The 24,223-nt window shown below is 44.9% G+C and overlaps 1 protein-coding gene and 1 long non-coding RNA gene across 2 annotated transcripts in view; both read right to left on the bottom strand.

Moving 5' to 3' along the window:
- Positions 1-37: 37 nt before the first annotated feature.
- Positions 38-575, bottom strand: LOC310862491. The gene is made up of 2 exons (XR_014569575.1): positions 399-575; positions 38-322 (listed from the first exon to the last, which is right to left on the bottom strand). It is a non-coding gene; the product is annotated as an uncharacterized lncRNA (long non-coding RNA).
- Positions 576-3,750: 3,175 nt separating this feature from the next.
- ttc39b (tetratricopeptide repeat domain 39B) overlaps positions 3,751-24,223 on the bottom strand; it is a 33,801-nt gene continuing 13,328 nt past the window's right edge. The window contains exons 11-18 of the mRNA XM_083770650.1: positions 18,652-18,711; positions 14,820-14,981; positions 11,188-11,279; positions 10,688-10,808; positions 6,921-7,032; positions 5,405-5,522; positions 4,718-4,834; positions 3,751-4,064 (exon numbers count right to left, since the gene is read on the bottom strand). Of these exons, the coding sequence (XP_083626776.1) occupies positions 3,968-4,064; positions 4,718-4,834; positions 5,405-5,522; positions 6,921-7,032; positions 10,688-10,808; positions 11,188-11,279; positions 14,820-14,981; positions 18,652-18,711 (879 nt within the window). The 3' untranslated portion in view covers positions 3,751-3,967. The remainder of the gene's footprint in view (positions 4,065-4,717; positions 4,835-5,404; positions 5,523-6,920; positions 7,033-10,687; positions 10,809-11,187; positions 11,280-14,819; positions 14,982-18,651; positions 18,712-24,223) is intronic.

Below are 24,223 nucleotides of genomic sequence, written 5' to 3'. Positions count from 1 at the left end.
ACACACACACACACAAATAAATCACGTACCAACGAGGCTGAATGAATAAAGTTATATTTTCATGTTATTGCACACTTGAATGACAACCTCCTACAGCCATCCGTTACCGTAAATAATACACTATTGGGTAACCAACCATTTGGATAAATAATAAAGCATGTAATATTGGGGCAACCGTTGCCTACCGTAAAGCATGTAATATATGGGCAGACATCTCTTACATAAATAACATGTATGTCGTACCGTAAAGCATGTAATATATGGGCAGACATAACTAAACATGCATGTGACATATGTCCTACCATAAAGCATGTAATAAGGCCTCACATAAATATCCTACCATAAAGCATGTAATAAGGCCTCACATAAATATCCTACCGTAAAGCATGTAATAAGGCCTCACATAAATATCCTACCGTAAAGCATGTAAATAAGGCCTCAAACAAATAATATGAGAATAAACATGTTGAAAGGATGACATGGAAAAGAAAAAATAATAACATCCAATAGAAAATATGCATTTGTAAAATACAGACGGATCCAAAGAGAGGCACATAATAGCAACATAGCATATACATACAGTACATCCACTTAGACACAGCCCAGAGCCTAGGGCTATAAGCGACTATAGTCCACTATTCAACTAAATCCAGAGGGAGGGGGGGGGGGCGAAATAGGCCAGCATTTAACCAATGACAATAACGGCCAAGCTACACCGGGCATGTGTGCGTTTGACATAAGCGCACTGCGCGCACAAAGTACGCGTGCGAAATGCCCCGGCTACAACAGATCTGTGGCGTGCGGCAGATTTGTCCGGGAAGATATATATATATATATATATATATATATATATATATACGCACATATACGGCCCGGCCGTAAGAGACAGTGAAACACACGCATTCATCATTTGGTCTTCTCATCAGTAAAACTGATACATTCATTAAGAACCGAGACAGATGCTCATCTAACAACCGTTACACGGCAGATGCTAGCAGCCTAACAGTTAGCATCCATAGATCATGCTAACCTGATGGGCCGATGCTAGCAGGCTAACGGTTAGCATCCATAGATCATGCTAAACTGATGGGCCGATGCTAGCAGGCTAACGGTTAGCATCCATAGATGGAATGAGCACCAGATGGACAGTGCACTCGCCCTGTGCTCAAGTGTTTGTCTATGCATGTGCATACTGTGCACGACAATATTGCTTAATGTGTAGGCCTATAAGCTTGTAGAATTAAGTTGAGAGAGAGAGAGAGAGAGAGGGAGACAGAGAAGGCCTTTGCATGTTTTTGTGCATTATGAAAGGAAGGCATAGCCTACTGTCTATATTTTCCTATAGTATACTTCACACTTCTGTCTGTATATTATGTTTATATTACATCTAAAGGGCCTCTCAAACGTGAAGCGTCAAAACGCGCCTATAGTTCATTTTCAATGAGACCTGCGTTTTTGCGCGGAGCACAGGGGAGCAGATCGCAATGCGACAACGCAAGCGAATTTACGTGAGCGCGGTCTGAAAGGCCCTTAACAACCCTTCCTGTTCTATTCATATAAATAACAGTCATTAGTTCGACCAGTTCTAGAAGTACGTTACGAAAAGAAAGAAAAAGAATATATATAACTGATTTCAGGATGAGACATTTCTTGAGGGGGAAATGGTGAATCTGTGTATATTCAGATGGGGGGGTCTGTGTATATATACGTCAGCGAAATAAAAATACAAAATAGTCATCGCAAAAATTACATTAAACACACATTCCTTGATTGTCATAACTTCCTGGAATTAAAAGTACTTCCATAACCCTTAAACACCGACCCCGGGACCCTGTCGACTATAGGAGACGGAAAACAAACGATATGTTGTTTCTACCGATACGTTGAGGTATCGCGAGGTCGCCTGACCTCAGTGGACGACGGGGACAAAGGTCCACTTCTTTCGAGGTGGGCTGTAGCGCCAACCGAGGGGCCGTGTCTGTCCGTATACAGAACCAGAACCCAACGGAGTTCTGTAACAGAAGAACAACCGAGGGGCCGTGTCTGTCCGTATACAGAACCAGAACCCAACAGAGTTCTGTAACAGAAGCGTTGTTTTGGAAATCCGCTGCTCGGCGACCTTAAGAGTTGCGGTCGCATATCGCTCGGCAGAGTCGAAGCAACGTAATAAAACAATAACGCGACGGTGGTTAATAATGCCAGAGTGACGCACCGTCCTGTGCAGTGTTGTTTTTGGCAGCAAGTTTCTATTTTAGTTTTAGTCATAGTCTTTGGAATAGTGTTAATTTAGTTTTTGTCACATTTTAGTCACCTGGAATGTATTAGTGTTAGTCTAGTTTTAGTGTTAGTCTAGTTTTAGTCGACTAAATGTCATAAGATTTTAGTCGACTAAATCTACAGGTGATTTAGTCGACTAAAATTCAGCATGCAACCAAGTGTAAAATGACTTACACTGGATCTCTAGTCCCTTCCTAACATTATAGTCTAGTTTTTATTTGTTGACGAAATTGTCAGTATATTTAGTCTTAGTTTGAGTCATCGCAGCTTAGTTTAATTTAGTTTCCATTTAGTTTTCGTCAGTGAAAAAAGGTAGTCGACGAACATTTTTCGTCTTAGTTTTAGTCGACGAAAACAACACTGGTTCTGTGTTATTATTCACCCTGCCCTGTTCTTAGTCTCTTTAGTACAACTTATAGCTTAGAGTGATTTCAGAAGGGTTGGAGAGTCCTGGCGTTGTTTTAACCCATTCTGGACCGGCGGGAACCCCTTTTGGTGTTTTAAAGCATTATGTTATGCTTTAGCTATTGAAAAATAGCAGATCTACAAGCTGCTATGAGCTTGTAGATCTGCTATTTTTTTGAAAAAACGTAAAAATGTGGCACAAATCTTTGAATATATTGTTCTTTCAGAGCGAACATCTTTGCTTTTGGGGGGTCCCTGGAACAACATATTTTCAGATGGGGGGGTCCATGGAACAACATATTTTCAGATGGGGGTCGGCGGCCATGAATTACATATAATTGTTGGGGTCCTTGATTTAGAAACCCTTTTTATTTTAGAATCGTCCTCGGGTCAGAATGGGTTAAGCAGGTAGATGTGTGCGATGAAGGGAGTCGAGCACTGGAATGATGTGGTTGTGACATTGGTATGGTTTCTCTGCCGCTGCAGTACCCATTCTGTCCACAGGAGACATTGGTATGGTTTCTCTGCCCATTCTGTCCAGGAGACATTGGTATGGTTTCTCTGCCCATTCTGTCCACAGGAGACATTGGCATGGTTTCTCTGCCCATTCTGTCCACAGGACACATTGGTATGGTTTCTCTGCCCATTGTGTCCCGGAGACATTGGTATGGTTTCTCTGCCCATTCTGTCCAGGAGACATTGGTATGGTTTCTCTGCCGCTGCAGCACCAATTCTGTCCACAGGAGACATTGGTATGGTTTCTCTGCCCATTCTGTCCACAGGAGACATTGGTATGGATTCTCTGCCCATTCTGTCCACAGGAGACATTGGTATGGTTTCTCTGCCCATTCTGTCCAGGAAACATTGGTATGGTTTCTCTGCCGCTGCAGCACCCATTCTGTCCAGGAGAGTGGAGTAGGAGACCTACTTAACCCATTTTGGGGCGGGAACCCCTTTTGGTGTTTTAAACTTTATGTTATAATTTAGCTATTGAAAAATAGCAGATCTACAAAGCTCATAGCGCGTCACTCGGTGGCGCGCTATGAGATTGTAGATTGTAGCTTGAAAAACCGTTAAAATGTGCCTCAAATCTTTCAGAAAATGGTCATGATTTAGAAAACGTATTTTTTTTTAATTTCGAGGTCAGGCCTAAATGGGTTAAAGTGTTAACTGGTATCTGTAGGCTATGGGGTTTGAACTGGTATCCGGTAGGTTATAGGGTGCTGGTTTGGTACATTATGGGGTGCTGCTGGTTTGGTACATTATGGGGTGCTGGTTTGGTACATTATGGGGTGCTGGCGGGGGAACCTCTGAGGCTGTTGAGCGCTGCGTGGATCCTGAAGTGGAGCCGGGACTCCATTGAGTAATCTTTGTAGTTCATCCTGAAAGAGAATCACAGACAAGACCATCATTTAAACACGATTTAATCGTTATTTAATGAGACCAGCGCTTCTAAATATAATGCAAAATAAACCTGCCTTGACTTGACTAGTACCGACAGACAGACAGACAGACAGACAGACAGACAGACAGACAGAAGAATCACCTATAGAAGAATCACTAAAATGACGGGCCTCATTTTAGCTCGCTATAGAGCGTCGCAGTCCCTCCCCCTTTCAGAACCACAGGCACCACAACTTTCGTCCACCAGGTGGCACTCATTGTGTTAACCTGCTAATACACCTGTTAATTAACGCATTCTGACCTGAGATCAGTTTCTTAAAAAATGTTCTTCTATACATCCTGACAGTTTCCTGAAAAAGCTACGTTTCTACAGTATGTCAGTGGGTTCTTCCATTTTTCAAAAAATAGCAGACCTACAAGCCACCGAGTGGCGCGCTATGAGCTTGTAGGTCTGCTATTTTTGAAAAATCGAAGAACGACTGACATTTTTAGAATCTGATCTCAGGTCGGAATGGGTTAATCAGACCAGTGTGTGTCCAGTGGAAACTTCGTATGAATCTGATCTCAGGTCAGAATGGGTTCATCTGTTAATACACCTGTTAATGAAGCTGTTAATGACATAGATCCTTACTTGGCGTTCTCTATGTAGGCAGCAGCCTTGGTGACGTCGCCCTGCTGTTTGTAGAGCAGACCCAACTCGTACAGAGTGAAAGGAACCAGATAATGATCGAACCGGATACGACGTTCACTGCAGGACACGCACGCACGCACACGCACACGCACACACACACGCACACACACACACACACACACACGCACACGCACACACACACAATAAGATAGAGATAAGAGAGATAAGAACCACTTATATTTTAACAAATTAAACCCTTATTTTCATACAAAAACAGAAACTTTTGAAAACTTTGAACTGAAAGAAAGAAAGAAATACACACGCACGTGTGTGTGTGTGTGTGTGTGTGTGTGTGTGTGTGTGTGTGTGTGTGTGTGTGTGTGTGTGTGTGTGTGTGGCGTGGTGTGTGTGGTGTGTGTGAAATATAGTGGCCCTCTGGAGTGAGTGTGGAACTATAGTGGCCCTCTGGAGTGAGTGTGGAACTATAGTGGCCCTCTGGAGTGAGTGTGGAACTATAGTGGCCCTCTGGAGCGAGTGTGGAACTATAGTGGCCCTCTGGAGTGAGTGTGGAACTACAGTGGCCCTCTGGTGTGTGTGTGTGTGTGTGTGTGTGTGTGTGTGTGTGTGTGTGTGTGTGTGTGTGTGTGTGTGTGTGTGTGTGTGTGTGTGTGTGTGTGTGTGTGTTACCTGGACAGTACTTGTGTGAAGCAGAGCTCGGCCTGCAGCAGTCTGCCCAGATGTTTGAGACAGAGACCTTTCAACATCTGCACCAAACAGCTGTCATCTGCATGCACCTCTGAGGGATCTGACAGAGAGAGAGACATTCACATTACATTACCTAGAGAGAGAGACATTCACTTTGCATTACATTACCTAGAGAGAGAGAGAGAGACATTCACTTTACATTACATTACCTAGGTCCTAGAGAGAGAGAGAGAGAGAGAGAGAGAGAGATATAGAGGTGCATCTGCATGCACCTCTCTCTCTCTATATATATATATATATATATATATATATATATATATATATATATATATATATATATATATATACATATACACAGTATATACACTTTTTCCACACACACACACACACACACACACACACACACACACACACACACACACACACACACACACACACACACACACACACACACACACACACACCACCACACAGCTGCTACAATGTATTTGAAACCAGAACAACATATTTGTTCTCATATACACAATATGGCAAGTTTTATATATATATATAATATATATATATATATATATATATATATATATATATATATATTTTTTTTTTAATAACTTTATTTACATTAAAAAAAACAAGCAGTAATACAATACAGTGAGGACATGAATAACAAAAAATAAAAGATCAATTCAAAGCAATATTGTAGAAGTGGGTCTTGAGCTGAGCTTTAAAAATGTCTACAGAGGCTGCCTGACGAAGGTACAGTGGGAGCTTGTTCCATGCCGACGGCCCGTAGAAGCAAAAAGCTGCTTCCCCGTATTTTTTAGTTGCCATTTTTTTTGGCAAAGCGAGCAGGCCAGCAGTGGAAGACCTTAGGGGGCGGTTTGGGACATATTTAGGCAGGCAGTCATGTAGGTAGGAAGGTGCGAGACCATTGAGAGCTTTATACACAAGTAAAATAATTTTAAAATCAATCCTAAAAACAACCGGAAGCCAGTGCAGTGATGCCAAAACTGGAGTAATATGTTCTCTCATCTTAGTTCTAGTTAAAACTCTGGCTGCTGCATTTTGGACAAGTTGTAATCTGTCAGTTGTTTTCTTAGGCAGTCCTGAAAAAAGTGCATTGCAGTAATCAAGCCGAGAGAAAACAAAGGCGTGGATTAGCGTTTTTGCATTGTCCAAGGACACATAGGCTCTGATTCGTGCAATAATTCTAAGGTGAAAAAAGGCAATCTTGGTAACATGATTAATGTGTGAATTAAAATTCAATTCAGAATCAATAATAACCCCCAGGTTCTTTACTGTACTGTTACTTTCTACAGTCAGGTTGCCAAGTCTGCTTAATATTGATTCTTTCTGCTCACTAGAACCGATTATGAGAACTTCTGTCTTATCCTCATTTAGCTTGAGAAAGTTCTCACTCATCCAACATTTGATGCTAGACAGACAGGTAACCAGTATAGTATTAATATAGTAGTAATAGTAGTAGTATAGTAGTACTAACTAGTATCGTTGCGTAGTACTTCCTCAGCCCTCTCCACAGTCACCAGCAGAGCTTCAGTAGAATCTGATCTCTTTCCAACGATGGAGAAACCATTCCACACATACATCATCTCCTAGAGAGAGAGAGAGAGACATTCACTTTACATTACATCCCCTAGAGAGAGAGAGAGAGAGAGAGAGAGAGAGAGAGAGAGAGAGAAACCATTCCACACGTACATCATCTCCTAGAGAGAGACATTCACTTTACATTACATCTCCTAGAGAGAGAGAGAAAAAGGAGAAATATGTGTTACTTGTACCCCTGAAGGGTGTGTGGGTTATTTGCCCGGGATTTGCTGATTGCATTCTGTACAGCACCTTGTAATTATTTGTGTCCTTAGCCCATTTTGGTGTTTGAAACATTATGTTATAATTTAGCTATTTAAAAATAGCAGATCTACAAGCTCAGGCGCGCTACGAGCTTGTATGTCTGCTATTTTTGAAAAATCGTGAAAATATTTATTTCAGAAAACTGGATGATTTAGAAGATTTCATTTTTATTTTTGAGGTCAGGCCTGAATGGGTTAATTGTATTGTATCTCTTATGTGGACATAATTAAAATGTGTGTGTGTGTCACATGACTACAGATCGACAGCCTTGCGTTGCCATGTTAATGTCTGCCTGGGGCGACACATTCACTCTGCCTAGGGGGGGGGCAACACATTCACTCTGCCTGGGGCAACACATTCACTCTGCCTGGGGCAGCACAATCACTCTGCCTGGGGCAACACATTCACTCTGCCTGGGGCAGCACATTCACTCTGCCTGGGGCAACACATTCACTCTGCCTGGGGCAGCACAATCACTCTGCCTGGGGCAACACATTCACTCTGCCTGGGGCAGCACATTCACTCTGCCTGGGGAAACACATTAACTCTGCCTGGGGCGACACATTCACTCTGCCTGGGGCGACACATTCACTCTGCCTGGGGCAGCACATTCACTCTGCCTGGGGCAACACATTCACTCTGCCTGGGGAAACCCATTCACTACAACACATTCACTCTGCCTGGGGCAGCACATTCACTCTGCCTGGGGGGCAACACATTCACTCTGCCTGGGGGGGGGCAACACATTCACTCTGCCTGGGGCAGCACATTCACTCTGCCTGGGGAAACACATTCACTCTGCCTGGGGAAACACATTCACTCTGCCTGGGGCAACACATTCGGTCTGCCTGGGGCGACACATTCACTCTGCCTGGGGCGACACAGTCACTCTGCCTGGGGCGACACATTCACTCTGCCTGGGGCGACACATTCACTCTGCCTGGGGCGACACAGTCACTCTGCCTGGGGAGACACATTCACTCTGCCTGGGGCGACACATTCACTCTGCCTGGGGCGACACATTCACTCTGCCTGGGGCAGCACATTCACTACAACACATTCACTCTGCCTGGGTCAACACATTCACTCTGCCTGGGGCGACACAGTCACTCTGCCTGGGGCGACACATTCACTCTGCCTGGGGCGACACATTCACTCTGCCTGGGGCGACACAGTCACTCTGCCTGGGGCGACACATTCACTCTGCCTGGGGCGACACATTCACTCTGCCTGGGGCAACACATTCACTCTGCCTGGGGCAACACATTCACTACAACACATTCACTCTGCCTGGGTCAACACATTCACTCTGCCTGGGGCAACACATTCACTCTGCCTGGGGCAACACATTCACTACAACACATTCACTCTGCCTGGGGCAACACATTCACTACAACACATTCACTCTGCCTGGGTCAACACATTCACTCTGCCTGGGTCAACACATTCACTCTGCCTGGGGCAACACATTCACTACAACACATTCACTCTGCCTGGGGCAACACATTCACTCTGCCTGGGGCGACACATTCACTTTGCCTGGGGAAACCCATTCACTACAACACATTCACTCTGCCTGGGGAAACACATTCACTACAACACATTCACTCTGCCTGGGGCGACACATTCACTCTGCCTGGGGAAACACATTCACTCTGCCTGGGGAAACACATTCACTCTGCCTGGGGCAACACATTCACTCTGCCTGGGGCAACACATTCACTCTGCCTGGGGCAACACATTCACTACAACACATTCGCTCTGCCTGGGGCAACACATTCACTACAACACATTCACTCTGCCTGGGGCAACACATTCACTACGCCAACTAATTAGAATGGTCCGAGCCCGGCAGGCCGCACGCACGGCAGCACACGTGCGTCTAGTATCTCACCAGTGCAGAGAGGAGGACAGTGGGTCTAGTATCTCACCAGTGCAGGGAGGACAGTGGGTCTAGTATCTCACCAGTGCAGAGGAGGACAGTGGGTCTAGTATCTCACCAGTGCAGAGAGGAGGACAGTGGGTCTAGTATCTCACCAGTGCAGGGAGGACAGTGGGTCTAGTATCTCACCAGTGCAGGGAGGACAGTGGGTCTAGTATCTCACCAGTGCAGAGAGGAGGACAGTGGGTCTAGTATCTCACCAGTGCAGGGAGGACAGTGGGTCTAGTTAGTATCTCACCAGTGCAGGGAGGACAGTGGGTCTAGTATCTCACCAGTGCAGAGGAGGACAGTGGGTCTAGTATCTCACCAGTGCAGAGAGGACAGTGCGTCTAGTATCTCACCAGTGCAGGGAGGACAGTGGGTCTAGTATCTCACCAGTGCAGAGAGGAGGACAGTGGGTCTAGTATCTCACCAGTGCAGGGAGGACAGTGGGTCTAGTTAGTATCTCACCAGTGCAGGGAGGACAGTGGGTCTAGTATCTCACCAGTGCAGAGAGGAGGACAGTGGGTCTAGTATCTCACCAGTGCAGAGAGGAGGACAGTGGGTCTAGTATCTCACCAGTGCAGGGAGGACAGTGGGTCTAGTATCTCACCAGTGCAGGGAGGACAGTGGGTCTAGTATCTCACCAGTGCAGAGAGGACAGTGGGTCTAGTATCTCACCAGTGCAGGGAGGACAGTGGGTCTAGTATCTCACCAGTGCAGAGAGGAGGACAGTGGGTCTAGTATCTCACCAGTGCAGAGAGGAGGACAGTGGGTCTAGTATCTCACCAGTGCAGAGAGGAGGACAGTGGGTCTAGTATCTCACCAGTGCAGAGAGGAGGACAGTGGGTCTAGTATCTCACCAGTGCAGAGAGGAGGACAGTGGGTCTAGTATCTCACCAGTGCAGAGAGGAGGACAGTGGGTCTAGTATCTCACCAGTGCAGAGAGGAGGACAGTGGGTCTAGTATCTCACCAGTGCAGGGAGGACAGTGGGTCTAGTATCTCACCAGTACAGAAGGAGGACAGTGGGTCTAGTATCTCACCAGTGCAGGGAGGACAGTGGGTCTAGTATCTCACCAGTGCAGAGAGGAGGACAGTGGGTCTAGTATCTCACCAGTGCAGAGAGGGGGACAGTGTGTCTAGTATCTCACCAGTGCAGAGAGGAGGACAGTGGGTCTAGTATCTCACCAGTGCAGAGAGGACAGTGGGTCTAGTATCTCACCAGTGCAGAGAGGAGGACAGTGGGTCTAGTATCTCACCAGTGCAGAGAGGGGGACAGTGTGTCTAGTATCTCACCAGTGCAGAGAGGACAGTGGGTCTAGTATCTCACCAGTGCAGAGAGGAGGACAGTGGGTCTAGTATCTCACCAGTGCAGAGAGGAGGACAGTGGGTCTAGTATCTCACCAGTGCAGAGAGGAGGACAGTGGGTCTAGTATCTCACCAGTGCAGAGAGGGGACAGTGTGTCTAGTATCTCACCAGTGCAGGGAGGACCAGTCTGACAGGGTTGTCGGCGTTGTAGCGTCGAGCCTTCCTGATAGCGAACTTCTCCGTCGGGATCGACTTCCCTGCCAAGCGCTGTTTCAACCCCTCTACCTGCCTGCACGCACACACACACACACACACACACACACACACACACACACACACACACACACACACACATGCACGCGCGCGCACACACACACACACACACACACACACACACACACACACACACACACACACACACACACACACACAGAGTCACACTCTGATCCAGAGTCAGTGTAATAGTTCCACTTAATGAAGTGTTGTTTCTGAGCTGATCCAGGGTCAGTTCAATAGTTCCACTTAATGTAGTGTTGTTCCCGAGCTGATCCAGAGTCAGTTTAATAGTTCCACTTAATGAAGTGTTGTTCCTGAGCTGATCCAGAGTCAGTTCAATAGTTCCACTTAATGAAGTGTTGTTACTGAGCTGATCCAGGGTCAGTTTTTACCTGAATAGTTCCACCACGTTCTCTCCTGTTTCCGTCACTTCCTCTTCTGACATCATGCTGAGAATCGCTGCCTTCTGGTACACATAGATCGCCTGGAGACGCACACGCACACGCACACACACACACGCACACACACACACACACACACACACACACACACACACACACACACACACACACACACACACACACACACACACACACACACACACACACAGAGACAGGTTAGACACACAGACAGGGAGACTAATAGGCAATTCACACTGAGAGGGACTGAATCCGTTTCATTGGAACCGTTTCCGAATACGGTTGCCTGGTCCCCGATGGCCATGATTCACATTGCCCGAGATTCAACAGCTCACCCGAGTACACTGGCATAACACACTTTAATCCTCCAGATGGCGCTGTGCTTGATGGCTGGCGCGCAAGGACACTGACCATCAACTCTGCGACATTGTCTCAAATAAATCCAGACACACTGCATTGCATTGCCTCTTTGCCGTTATACTACTTCACTGTCAGCCTGCCTGCTATTCACTGTGTCAGTCAGTTCTGTGCTCCAGTGTCGTGTTTGATATTAATAATAATAATAATAATAATAATAATAATAATAATAATAATAATAATAATAATAAACTTTATTTATATAGCACCTTTCATACATAAATGTGAGCTTGAGCTCAAAGTGCTTTACAGAGCAGAAAAGATAATAAAAGCAAAACAAAACAGCATTAAAACAGGCAAGCAGTTAAAACAATAGGACAATGGTAAGAACAGATAAAATAAGGCAACGACATTAAAAACAAGCAGAATAAAAAAAAAAAAAAAATAAAGATCACTTAACTCTTTCCAGGCCATGTTTGTTTTCATTATATTGCCCTTCTCCTCCAGGCAATGTGGACATTTGACCAATCTGTCAAAGCCCATATATAATATTATGTGAATATGTCCCAATGTCATGAAATAACTCATATGAAAGTGATAAGTCTCATCTTTCCCCCAAAAAAAGAATTATGTTTGTAGCATGTTCCGTTCTTTAGTTATAGGCAGTTGAATAGGTCATGGTTTCATCAAAATCAGCCCTCTGAAATAATTTGTCTGAGAAAACAGCACTTTTGTGAAAGACACTCTCTCAAGCAGAATACTCACTTGAACTTTTTTCTTTTTCTATAGTGACTTATCTGATATATGTACAGTATTTGTCTTCAAGCAGTTAAAGTTAAAAAAAGTATAAAAAAGTGTTTTTGTTGAATAAATCTTATTTTCACCCCATGAATGAGACTCAAACAGTAACTCCATTTACTCCATCCGGCGGCCCGGTCGCAACGAGATCACCCCCGTCCGAAACTAAATAAAACTAAATAAAATTGCACTTACTAGCCTACTCATTATCCTTTGAACACATTTTCGTTTCGGTCTCATGGGAAGCCAATCACCTTCGTCCCCCGCCGGATGTCCCGCCCCCGCCGGATGTCCCGCTCCCAGCTGATCCGGTGACCGCGGCGCGGACACTGTTGCATCCTCCGATGCAGACAGTGTATCATCGGACAGTCACAGTACTGTTTTCGTTTTCTTTTCCTTGCGTGTTGGACTGTGGACGAGCTTGACCACGGCCGACACGCTGCCCGTTTCTGCCTCGTCCTCGGCTGGGTCCAGCGCGCACTTCAGCGGGGACTTCCACGGCTCCACGGCGGCGACCAACAGGCTGCCCGCTGGCTCGCTCGTAGCCTGGCATGAGCGTCTCGCTGGCTCGTTTGGGGGTCCGGACAGGTTTTTTTTGGGGGGGCATTTTAGCCCTGATCGATCGCTGGTGTCTTTGATCTGCTTTTGTCTTGCTATGTGCTGTGGGTCAGTGACAGTGTGTCCCGACGACTCTGGGTCAGACTGGAGTGGAGGATTTTGTGGCTCATGGGAACATTTTTTGGCTCAGCCTGTGTTGTCATGGTGTGATTGAATACTTTAGGGCCTGTCTTTTATCGCAGCGCTACCAAACTTTGTCACAGGGTGGGTGAGAGTGTCTTATAGCGGCTGCAAATATAAAAACAAGTCTCGTCCAACCTCGTCCTAGGCGGCATAAAATCAAAAAATAATCTCGTCCGATCTCGCCCTGTGCCCGGAAAGGGTTAAAAGCAATGTTGTAGAGGTGGGTCTTAAGCTGAGCTTTAAAAATGTCTACAGAGGCTGCCTGACGAAGGTACAGTGGTACAGCTTGTTCCATGCCGACGGCCCGTAGAAGCAAAAAGCTGCTTCCCCGTATTTTTTAGTTGCCATTTTTTTAGGCAAAGCGAGCAGGCCAGCAGTGGAGGACCTTAGGGGCCGGTTTGGGACATATTTAGGCAGGCAGTCAAGTAGGTAGGGAGGTGCGAGACCATTGAGAGCTTTATAGACAAGTAAAATAATTTTAAAATCAATCCTAAAAACAACAGGAAGCCAGTGCAGTGATGCCAAAACTGGAGTAATATGTTCTCTCTTAGTTTGCAGGAGACGGGCGGCGTTGAGAAATGCACTGGTGTTACGCGTCGTGCAGGGGCTGTGTGTATTTTTTTTGTTGACGCTTGGCTCGTCGACTAGAGATTATGTCACGTTCTTTAAAAAAAAAAACAGTCCACTTCCGTGTTTAGGTACGCATGCATTCACATTGGAACGATCCGTATCTGAATACACTTCAACGGTCCAGAGACCCGCCCCCCATGCGGTCCCGGGGACGGTTGGGCGATCCGCTCCCGGGAACGGTACGCATCATTCACACTACCACAACATCTGCCAAGTGGTCCCGAGTGCGCACCCGGGACCATAGTGTGAATTGCCCCAGAGACACAGACAGAGACACACCCCCTTTCTGAAACCAGCTCCTCGACACTCGCCCTACACACTTGCCCTCGATATGCGCGTTCACGCGAGGCTGCGCCATATTAAGCGTCGTCCGAAACCAAGCAGCCTTGAGTGGAAGTGTCTTATAAAGCCCTCAAGAGCGAGTCTGTGCCGATCTAGACTCCGTTGCCTTGTGCAGCCCTGCTCTCTGTCCGCATGGAAACCGCAACCTACAAATGGAAGAACCACCACAAATAAATGATAAATAAACTCCTCCTAAACAATCTTCATCTGATGCAGACTCCAACTGATGTTCACAAGGGCTCTTTATTTACCCCACCGTGAAAAACTATAAATTAAACCACACAAACAAAACAACTTTTAACACAATGATTTATAAACACCATGGATGTATATGACATGTCATTTTTGACAGTCACGCTGTATTTCCTTTTACCATATTAATGAAATCAACATGTCAGTTGTCACACAAACATACACGATGCAATGCAATATGACTGTACAAACAAAATAACAGGTAACGCAATGGCAGGATGGTAACCATGGCAACGAATGGTGTCTGTTTCCTGTTTCTGCACAAGGAGGGCGAGTGTATTTCCAAACAGTTTTTTATACCCAGCACCCTAATCAAGGGAACTTGATTCAGCTGGAGGGGCACTTGCTGACGAGGGAACCTCCCGAGAGCACTTCAAGTCAAGGGACTGGTTTCAGAAAGAGCCACAGACAGGGACACAGTAAGTGTGTGTATGTGTTGTGTGTGCGTGCGTGTATGTGTTGTATGTGTGTGTGTGTGTGTGTACCTTAGACCACCTGCTCTCCTTACACAGCAGGTCAGCGTAGCGGTAGGCCTCCCTCCAGTCCTGCTGGTAGGAGTGGCACCACATCAGCTCCCAGTAGCACAGATGGTGGATCTGTCTCCACTCCGTCTGGGAGCCGATGCACTCCTCGTACCTGGACCTGGCCTGGATCAATTAAATATGTTAATTTATGTCATTAGATCATTAAACTCATGCACTCCTCATACCGGGACCTGGCCTGCATCGATTAAATATGTTAATTTATGTCATTAGATCATTAAACTCATGCACTCCTCCTCGTACCGAGACCTGGCCTGCATCAATTAAATATGTTAATTTATGTCATTAGATCATTAAACTCATGCACTCCTCATACCGGGACCTGGCCTGCATCAATTAAATATGTAAATTTATGTCATTAGATCATTAAACTCATGCACTCCTCCTCGTACCGAGACCTGGCCTGGATCAATTAAATATGTTAATTTATGTCATTAGATCATTAAACTCATGCACTCCTCCTCGTACCTGGACCTGGCCTGGATCAATTAAATATGTTAATTTATGTCATTAGATCATTAAACTCATGCACTCCTCATACCGGGACCTGGCCTGCATCAATTAAATATGTTAATTTATGTCATTAGATCATTAAACTCATGCACTCCTCCTCGTACCGAGACCTGGCCTGCATCAATTAAATATGTTAATTTATGTCATTAGATCATTAAACTCATGCACTCCTCATACCGGGACCTGGCCTGCATCAATTAAATATGTTAATTTATGTCATTAGATCATTAAACTCATGCACTCCTCCTCGTACCGAGACCTGGCCTGCATCAATTAAATATGTTAATTTTTGTCATTAGATCATTAAACTCATGCACTCCTCATACCTGGACCTGGCCTGCATCAATTAAATATGTAAATATGTCATTAATATGTCTGGCTCCTCTTTATCTGTCTGACCTTATTGAGGTCTGTACTCCTCCTAGGTCACTGCGGTCTGACCTCAGGGTCACAAAGAAGACCCGCTTAAAGTCCAGAGGCGACCGAGCCTTTTCTGTTGTAGCCCCCAAACTATGGAACGCACTCCCCTCCCACGTCAAACTGGCCCCTTCCATCGAGACCTTTAAATCTGGCCTAAAGACGCACCTCTATACCTTGGCTTTTAACCCCGCTTGAGTTCCTTCGGTCCTGTCCATGTTTTGTCTCACTGTAATGCTGTTGCTTTTCTGTTGTTGTTTTTCTGTAATGTGTCTCAGTTGTTTTCACTGTTTGTACTTTCGCTGTTGTTGTTCTGTGTGGTAGCTTTAGTGCACTTGTTTTTATTTTTTATCCTGTACAGCACTTTGTAAACTCTGGGTTTTGAAACGTATGTTAATATGTCATTAGATCAGGGGTCCTCAACTAGAAATGATGAAGGTCCACAATTTTTTTTTTAATAAGACCGAGGTCCGGTCCCATGTGCGGCGTCCATCGGAGAGCGGGGCTCTATGCCCGTTTAGTATGGTCAAGCCAAGCTTATACAAATCAGATCCCCTTCCACCCAACCAATAATGGGGTGCAGAGTGCAGGCCCGGAGTGGAACTCCAAATCAGGCCGGGAGTTATACGCCCTGGCAGGCCACACTGCGCGCGCGCATAGCGCGCGCCAGAATTTTGGAGGCCCTTGGGGGACATTTTGGGGGCCTTTGCAGCAATTTCACACGAGAAATGTACCATCTGATGTTATTTATATTATTAAAGATGGAGTGCCACAAATTTTGTATTTTTCCAGCTTTTCATGTGTCTATGGGGTGACAGTACTTCATTAGACACCCTGGAGTCGTTTTTATGTCCAATGGTGTAATAACTTTGTATTTAGGGTTTCTTCCTGGAGGCTGAACCCTTGACGGTCAAACGGGCCAATGAAGTAAACACGGATAGTGTGACGTAAAAATATTGCACGCACACACGCACCTCCCCCTCTATACATATTTTTTAAATACGACAACCTCTGTGGGCGGAGCTGCCTGCCACATACACACGTGTGAACTGAACAGCGCAGCCAGTTTGCTTTTGCTGCTCTGTGTGTGTCTAACTGTGTGGCAGATTTTCAAACAGTCATTTCACACATTACCAGTTCACAGCAGAGCAGACTGTTTTTCGTTAGATTGGAAGCAAGTAAATGTTCACGTCGGGTCCTCAGGAAGGAAACTACAACAAACCAGTCTTATAGCCTACCTGCTCTGCTGTATAGTTGCTCTTGTTGTTCTCAAGAAGTAGGTTGTTTCTTTTATAATCACAGTGGTCGGGCTTTGATACAGAGTGTAGTGTCACAGTGTGCATTCTTGTTGGCTGTTGTAGTCAATATGTATGTAGGTCCTAATACTTATACGAGGCTGTAAAGTCAAGAATTAGAAGTATGTTGTGTCGCGCTGGATGTCATGTTGCCATGTCTGGCTATTACAAGCGACTTGGGCTTGTTTTCATATAAGTAACTTTCAGGGGAGATGTGGTTGACTTGACCAATGATTCATGTGAAGGACCCTCAGATTAATATGTTGTTAAAAGGATTGGTGTTGTTGAAACGTTTTCATAAATATTCACGGCAATTTCTGTGACTTATTTTTGTGGACCTGGCCGCTTGTTTCTTTAAATCTGGCGACTTTTGCTGAAACTCAACGCAGTCAGATAAAGGACAGTTTTAATGCCAGGGTGCTTAGCTGGAGGAAATCAATAGCCTACAATATATTGTAGGCTAAATGATCTATCAAACTAATTGTTTCTGGTGTTAAACTATGATCGAATTGGATGATGAGCTGAGCTGATTGCGACAATAGGGTCAATATAATTGGAGGAAATAAATAAATGATTATAAAAAATCAGAAAAAACAGATCTGATATGGTATGGATGCATGGATTATATGCCTATACATGGATGGTGGCAGTATAAGTGCATAATGGTGCCTATACGATATCTCAGAAATATTGGAAGTGTTCACTTCTAACATTCACAAAAACATGAGTTTTTGTTACATTACAGACACCAATTTGCCATTTTGTAAACAAAAGGGCAGAGCCATGGGCTGTCCTTTTATAAGGAGGGGGAGGGACTAGGACAAGTGGGTGGTCTTAAAGGAGGAGGCGGAGGGACTGGATTAGGTGGGTGGTGCTATGGTTAAACTCACGCATACCTAATGAACTGGTGGGTGTGTCCACATAAAACCATCATTTTAACAAATACTGTACACTTTTTTGAAAAAATTATACCTCATATACACCTAAATACACCTGATGATCATGTTTAAGTGTGGAAAAAAATCACGGCACTCCATCTTTAACTTTTTTTTTTTGGGTGGTCCGCAAAGAGGTGGTCCGCGGTCCGGTCGCGGACCGCGGTCCACCAGTTGAGTACCCCTGCATTAGATCATTAACCCATTCTGACCTGAGATCAGATTCTAAAAATGTCTTCTACATCCTGACAGTTTTCTGAAAAAGCCATGTTTCTATGTCAGTCGTCAAAAAATAGCAGACCTACAAGCTTCTATGAGCTTGTAGATCTGCTATTTTTCAATAGCTAAAGTATAACACCATTGGCCGGAAAAAATACAAACTTGCAGAAATTACTAACCGATCAGGAAGTAGACAGGCCAATCGACCAATGATAAAGCTTCTAGGAGAATCTTTGAACGCAGATTGCGGCCCCTAGATTGTGTCCCAGAGACTAAATGTAATTTTGGGGAGCGTTTTACCCATGTCTGTCTGAATGCCAACAAATAAAAGTTCATTGTTCATAGTTCATTGTGTGTGTGTGTGTGTGTGTGTGTGTGTGTGTGTGTGTCACTGACCTTCTCAAAGTTTCCTTTCAGAGCTGCGATGCGAGCGGAGTAGAACAGGATAATGGAGCCCTGAAAGTGCACACACACACACACACACACACACACACACACACACACACACACACACACACACACACACACACACACACACACACACACACAATGCATTACAATCAATGATCTTATAACCAGTGATCCCACACAGGGGTAAGGGGTCGACACTATGCCAGTCTAACCAGCGATCCCACACAGGGGTAAGGGGTCGACACTATGCCAGTCTAACCAGTGATCCGACACAGGGGTAAGGGGTCGACACTATGCCAGTCTAACCAGTGATCCGACACAGGGGTAAGGGGTTGACACTATGCCAGTCTAACCAGTGATCCGACACAGGGGTAAGGGGTCGACACTATGCCAGTCTAACCAGTGATCCGGCACAGGGGTAAGGGGTCGACACTATGCCAGTCTAACCAGTGATCCGACACAGGGGAAAGGGGTCGACACTATGCCAGTCTAACCAGTGATCCGACACAAGGGTAAGGGGTCGACACTATGCCAGTCTAACCAGTGATCCGACACAAGGGTAAGGGGTCGACACTATGGCAGGTAAATAAAATGTTGGGGCATGTGGAGTTTGGTTTGGAGTTGTTCAAACTGCAAGCGCACATTTGAGTGAGGAGTCTGCTATAAACACAACACCAGATATATAGCTAGATAGCTATAAAAACAACACCAGATATATAGTGTGCTGTGTGCTGCAGTGTGCTGCCATCACCAAAAAACCTACATCAGTGGTATGGCGAGGATCCAACCTGCCCCCTCTGCCCAGCTCCAGCGACTCTCAGACACATCATGTCTGGTTGCAAGACCAGCCTCACACAAGGCCACTACACCTGGAGGCACAATCGGGTCCTCAAGAGCCTGGCCGCAGCACTTGAGATCAAGAGGAGTGCAACAAACTCCTTACCCCCAAGAACAAGCAATCCCGTCAAAACGACAATATTCATCCGGGAGGGACAAGAAAAGCCCAAGCGTCCTCCGACAAAGCCAGAAACTGAACACCTCGCCATGGCCCGCGACTGGAAGATGCTTGTCGATATTGGCCATGTAGTGTCGGCCCGATAAGCGGCTGGAAATTAGCACAGAGTCAGGAGGTAAAAAGCAGCCACACCGTGGTTTATTCCAAAAAGAAGGTTGACAGCATGGAGAATGGCAGAGTACAGACAGCAAACAAATAGGGCATGTTGGTGTGCAGCTCCACCATGCCCTCTCACTGAATCCAACACTGAGTTGGTGTGTGCTTCCTGGCAGCCTTTTACAGGCAGCTGAACCAATCAGTGCAGACTGTACCATATTACCTGGTTAAACATGCAACCCTTCTGAACCCCACATAACCCACATCACATGAACCTATAAATCTATATCCCTACACCGGTAAGTACATATCAATGATTCCCACTATTGTCAGATAAACCACATTATCATTAGCAGCTCCAATGCATAACTCAAACACCCCCATGGCCATTTCACTGTGGTCCACTCCAGACCAATACATGGTGCTCTGGTAGCCTGGGACTCTTTTGCCTGAACACACTGGAACAGACAGAACAGAAGCAGTCAGTATTCAAGTACCCATAACACAGTCTCATATTGCATAATTGTATTTTCATGTTCATAATACTTTCAATAAACCAGTTCAACTCATGACTTTTCCTTTGTGTGCCAATAATACACATATTGAAATGTGCCAAATATAACGGAGGACCACTTCGTTACAGGCCAGCGACTCATTTTTCCACCTGAGATAGCTTCCACCAACCTTAGGCCAGACATGGTACTATCTGGTCCCCTTCACGCAAGTCTGTGTACATTATAGAGCTCACAGTCCCATGGGAGAACTATGTTGAGGGCCTATACCCTAGTTAAGAAATACACCTCCTAATGCCACTCTTAACATCAAGGCAATCTCATGTGAGCCCACACCATCTATTGGCACAATGGACAGTCTTAACATCACGTCCCGTGTTTTATGATTCTAGATAGCTATAAACACAACACCAGATATACAGCTAGATAGCTATAAACACAACACCAGATATACAGCTAGATAGCTATAAACACAACACTAGATATATAGCTAGATAGCTATAAACACAACACCAGATATATAGCTAGATAGCTACAAGTAAGACGCGCAAACGCGGGAAGCGAACGCAGCTCGTAAATTGCAATAACAACAATTAGAATAAATTACTTACTTTTTTTTTCTTTTTAGTTAGTAATTTTTTTAAGTGTTCTACTGTGTGTGTGTGTGTGTGTGTGTGTGGTTGTGTGTGTGTGTGTGTGTGTGTGTGTGTGTGTGTGTGTGTGTGTGTGTGTGTGTGTGCTACAGCTGCGCCCTCTGGTGGCGGGCGGGTGGTGTCACAGCGGGACAGACAGACAGACACACACACAGACAGACACGATCTGCAGGGTCTCATAGTTAGTGCTCACTGCTTTCGCAATAAACACAACACCAGATATACAGCTAGATAGCTATAAACACAACACCAGATATACAGCTAGATAGCTATAAACACAACACCAGATATACAGCTAGATAGCTATAAACACAACACTAGATATATAGCTAGATAGCTATAAACACAACACCAGATATATAGCTAGATAGCTACAAGTAAGACGCGCAAACGCGGGAAGCGAACGCAGCTCGTAAATTGCAATAACAACAATTAGAATAAATTACTTACTTTTTTTTTCTTTTTAGTTAGTAATTTTTTTAAGTTTTCTACTGTGTGTGTGTGTGTGTGTGTGTGTGTGTGTGTGGTTGTGTGTGTGTGTGTGTGTGTGTATGTGTGTGTGTGTGTGTGTGTGTGTGTGTGTGTGTGCTACAGCTGCGCCCTCTGGTGGCGGGCGGGTGGTGTCACAGCGGGACAGACAGACAGACACACACACAGACAGACACGATCTGCAGGGTCTCATAGTTAGTGCTCACTAAACACAACACCAGATATACAGCTAGATAGCTATAAACACAACACCAGATATACAGCTAGATAGCTATAAACACAACACCAGATATACAGCTAGATAGCTATAAACACAACACCAGATATACAGCTAGATAGCTATAAACACAACACCAGATATACAGCTAGATAGCTATAAACACAACACCAGATATACAGCTAGATAGCTATAAACACAACACCAGATATATAGCTAGATAGCTATAAACACAACACCAGATATACAGCTAGATAGCTATAAACACAACACCAGATATACAGCTAGATAGATATAAACACAACACCAGATATACAGTTAGATAGCTATAAACACAACACCAGATATATAGCTAGATAGCTATAAACACAACACCAGATATACAGCTAGATAGCTATAAACACAACACCAGATATACAGCTAGATAGCTATAAACACAACACCAGATATATAGCTAGATAGCTATAAACACAACACCAGATATACAGCTAGATAGCTATAAACACAACACCAGATATACAGCTAGATAGCTATAAACACAACACCAGATATACAGCTAGATAGCTATAAACACAACACCAGATATATAGCTAGATAGCTATAAACACAACACCAGATAGATAGCTATAAACACAACACTGGTATCGGTATTCGGTATCGGCTAACACAGAAATGGAGGTATCGGGATCGGATGTGAAAAAGGTGTATCGGGACATCCCTACTCCAAAGGATCTTTTGGCTACATCTAGCTACTTCTAGCTCCTTCCAAGATGGTCGCTGTGTCACCTTGAAATGGGCTCTGAAGCTGCAAATCGCTGGTTTAATGGTTCCAAATGGCATTAACACATTTAGTCCTGAGCTCGATTCTACAAAAACGTTTTCTAGATCATGACAGTTTTCTGAAAATATTTGTATGTCAGTGATCAAACTATTTCATGCCAAGGACCCCAAAAATTATAGTAAATTGTGTTGGGGTAAAACTGGGTAACTCACGTTGGGGTATTTGTGTTGGTAAAACTGGGTAACTCACGTTGGGGTATTTGTGTTGGTAAAACTGGGTAACTCACGTTGGGGTATTTGGGGTAAAACTGGGTAACTCACGGTGGGGTATTTGGGGTAAAACTGGGTAACTCACGGTGGGGTATTTGGGGTAAAACTGGGTAACTCACGGTGGGGTATTTGGGGTAAAACTGGGTAACTCACGTTGGGGTATTTCTGTTTGTAGGGCTCCAGTAAAGGGTTAGGGGTTAGGGTAACTCACGTTGGGGTATTTCTGTTGGTAGGGCTCCAGTAAAGGGTTAGGGTTAGGGGTTAGGGTTAGGGGTTAGGGAAACTCACGTTGGGGTATTTCTGTTTGTAGGGCTCCAGTAAAGGATTAGGGGTTAGGGTTAGGGTTAGGGTAACTCACGTTGGGGTATTTCTGTTGGTAGGGCTCCAGTAAAGGGTTAGGGGTTAGGGGTTAGGGTAACTCACGTTGGGGTATTTCTGTTGGTAGGGCTCCAGTAAAGGGTTAGGGGTTAGGGTAACTCACGTTGGGGTATTTCTGTTGGTAGGGCTCCAGTAAAGGGTTAGGGGTTAGGGTAACTCACGTTGGGGTATTTCTGTTGGTAGGGCTCCAGTAAAGGGTTAGGGGTTAGGGTTAGGGGTTAGGGTAACTCACGTTGGGGTATTTCTGTTGGTAGGGCTCCAGTAAAGGGTTAGGGGTTAGGGTTAGGGTTAGGGGTTAGGGCAGGGGTCGGCAACCCAAGATGTTGAATGAGCCATTTTCGACCAAAAAAATTAATTCAAAATCTATCTGGAGCCGCAACATTTTTTTAGCCATAAAATGCTTATATAATGAAGACAAAAGGGCTGCAAGTGGATATTAGCCTATCTATCAAAATAAAAAGTGCGCTATGGTTTAACTTTCATTACGGGCCCGTTCGGAAATAGCGCACTGAGCGCACTGTGCAATGCAAACTAATATAGGCGAGTGCGCTCCCGGTGCGCATTTCCGAACGCAGTCAACGCACCCTCCATTATTATGCCATGTTTTTTGCATTGTGTTCTTACCCGTTTAATGTGATTTCTGTGTGTGGACATCGCTGGAGAGCTTCTCAACACTGGGCACGTAAAATGTCACTTTAATCTTCACACACAACTGCGCAGGCTCTCATCGGTGAGGCGTGTGCGGTATTTGGATTTAATGTAGTTCATGTTTGAGAATATCTGCTCACAACGTTACTCCACAAGGAGGTTTACAATATCGGTATTTGCCTGTATGCTTAATCTGCAGTGACAAACTATCAAACAATAAAAAAGTAACGTTGAAAGACATTTCCAGGGAAAGCATGCTAAGTTTGCATGAATGAGAGAAAGAGGGCTGTTGCAGTCACAGAACTGCTGAAGAAAGCAGAAGGGAGCAAAGTCAGCAAACTATAACTTTTAAGAAGTGGATCGCAATCATCGCAGCTTTAAACTCCACCACTGCTGGCTGCTGCTATAGTTTCGTTGCAACACGGGAGATAATACAACGTCTATATGACTCCTTCATATACTGTAGTCACCGTCTGTGAACGGCTTGCCACGTTTTATT

The sequence above is a fragment of the Protomyctophum parallelum genome (assembly GCF_964188405.1).
Source record: "Protomyctophum parallelum genome assembly, chromosome: 8".
Lineage (NCBI taxonomy): Eukaryota > Metazoa > Chordata > Actinopteri > Myctophiformes > Myctophidae > Protomyctophum > Protomyctophum parallelum.
The sequence above is the reverse complement of the archived record's forward strand: the minus strand, read 5'-3'. Positions and strand labels throughout refer to the sequence as shown.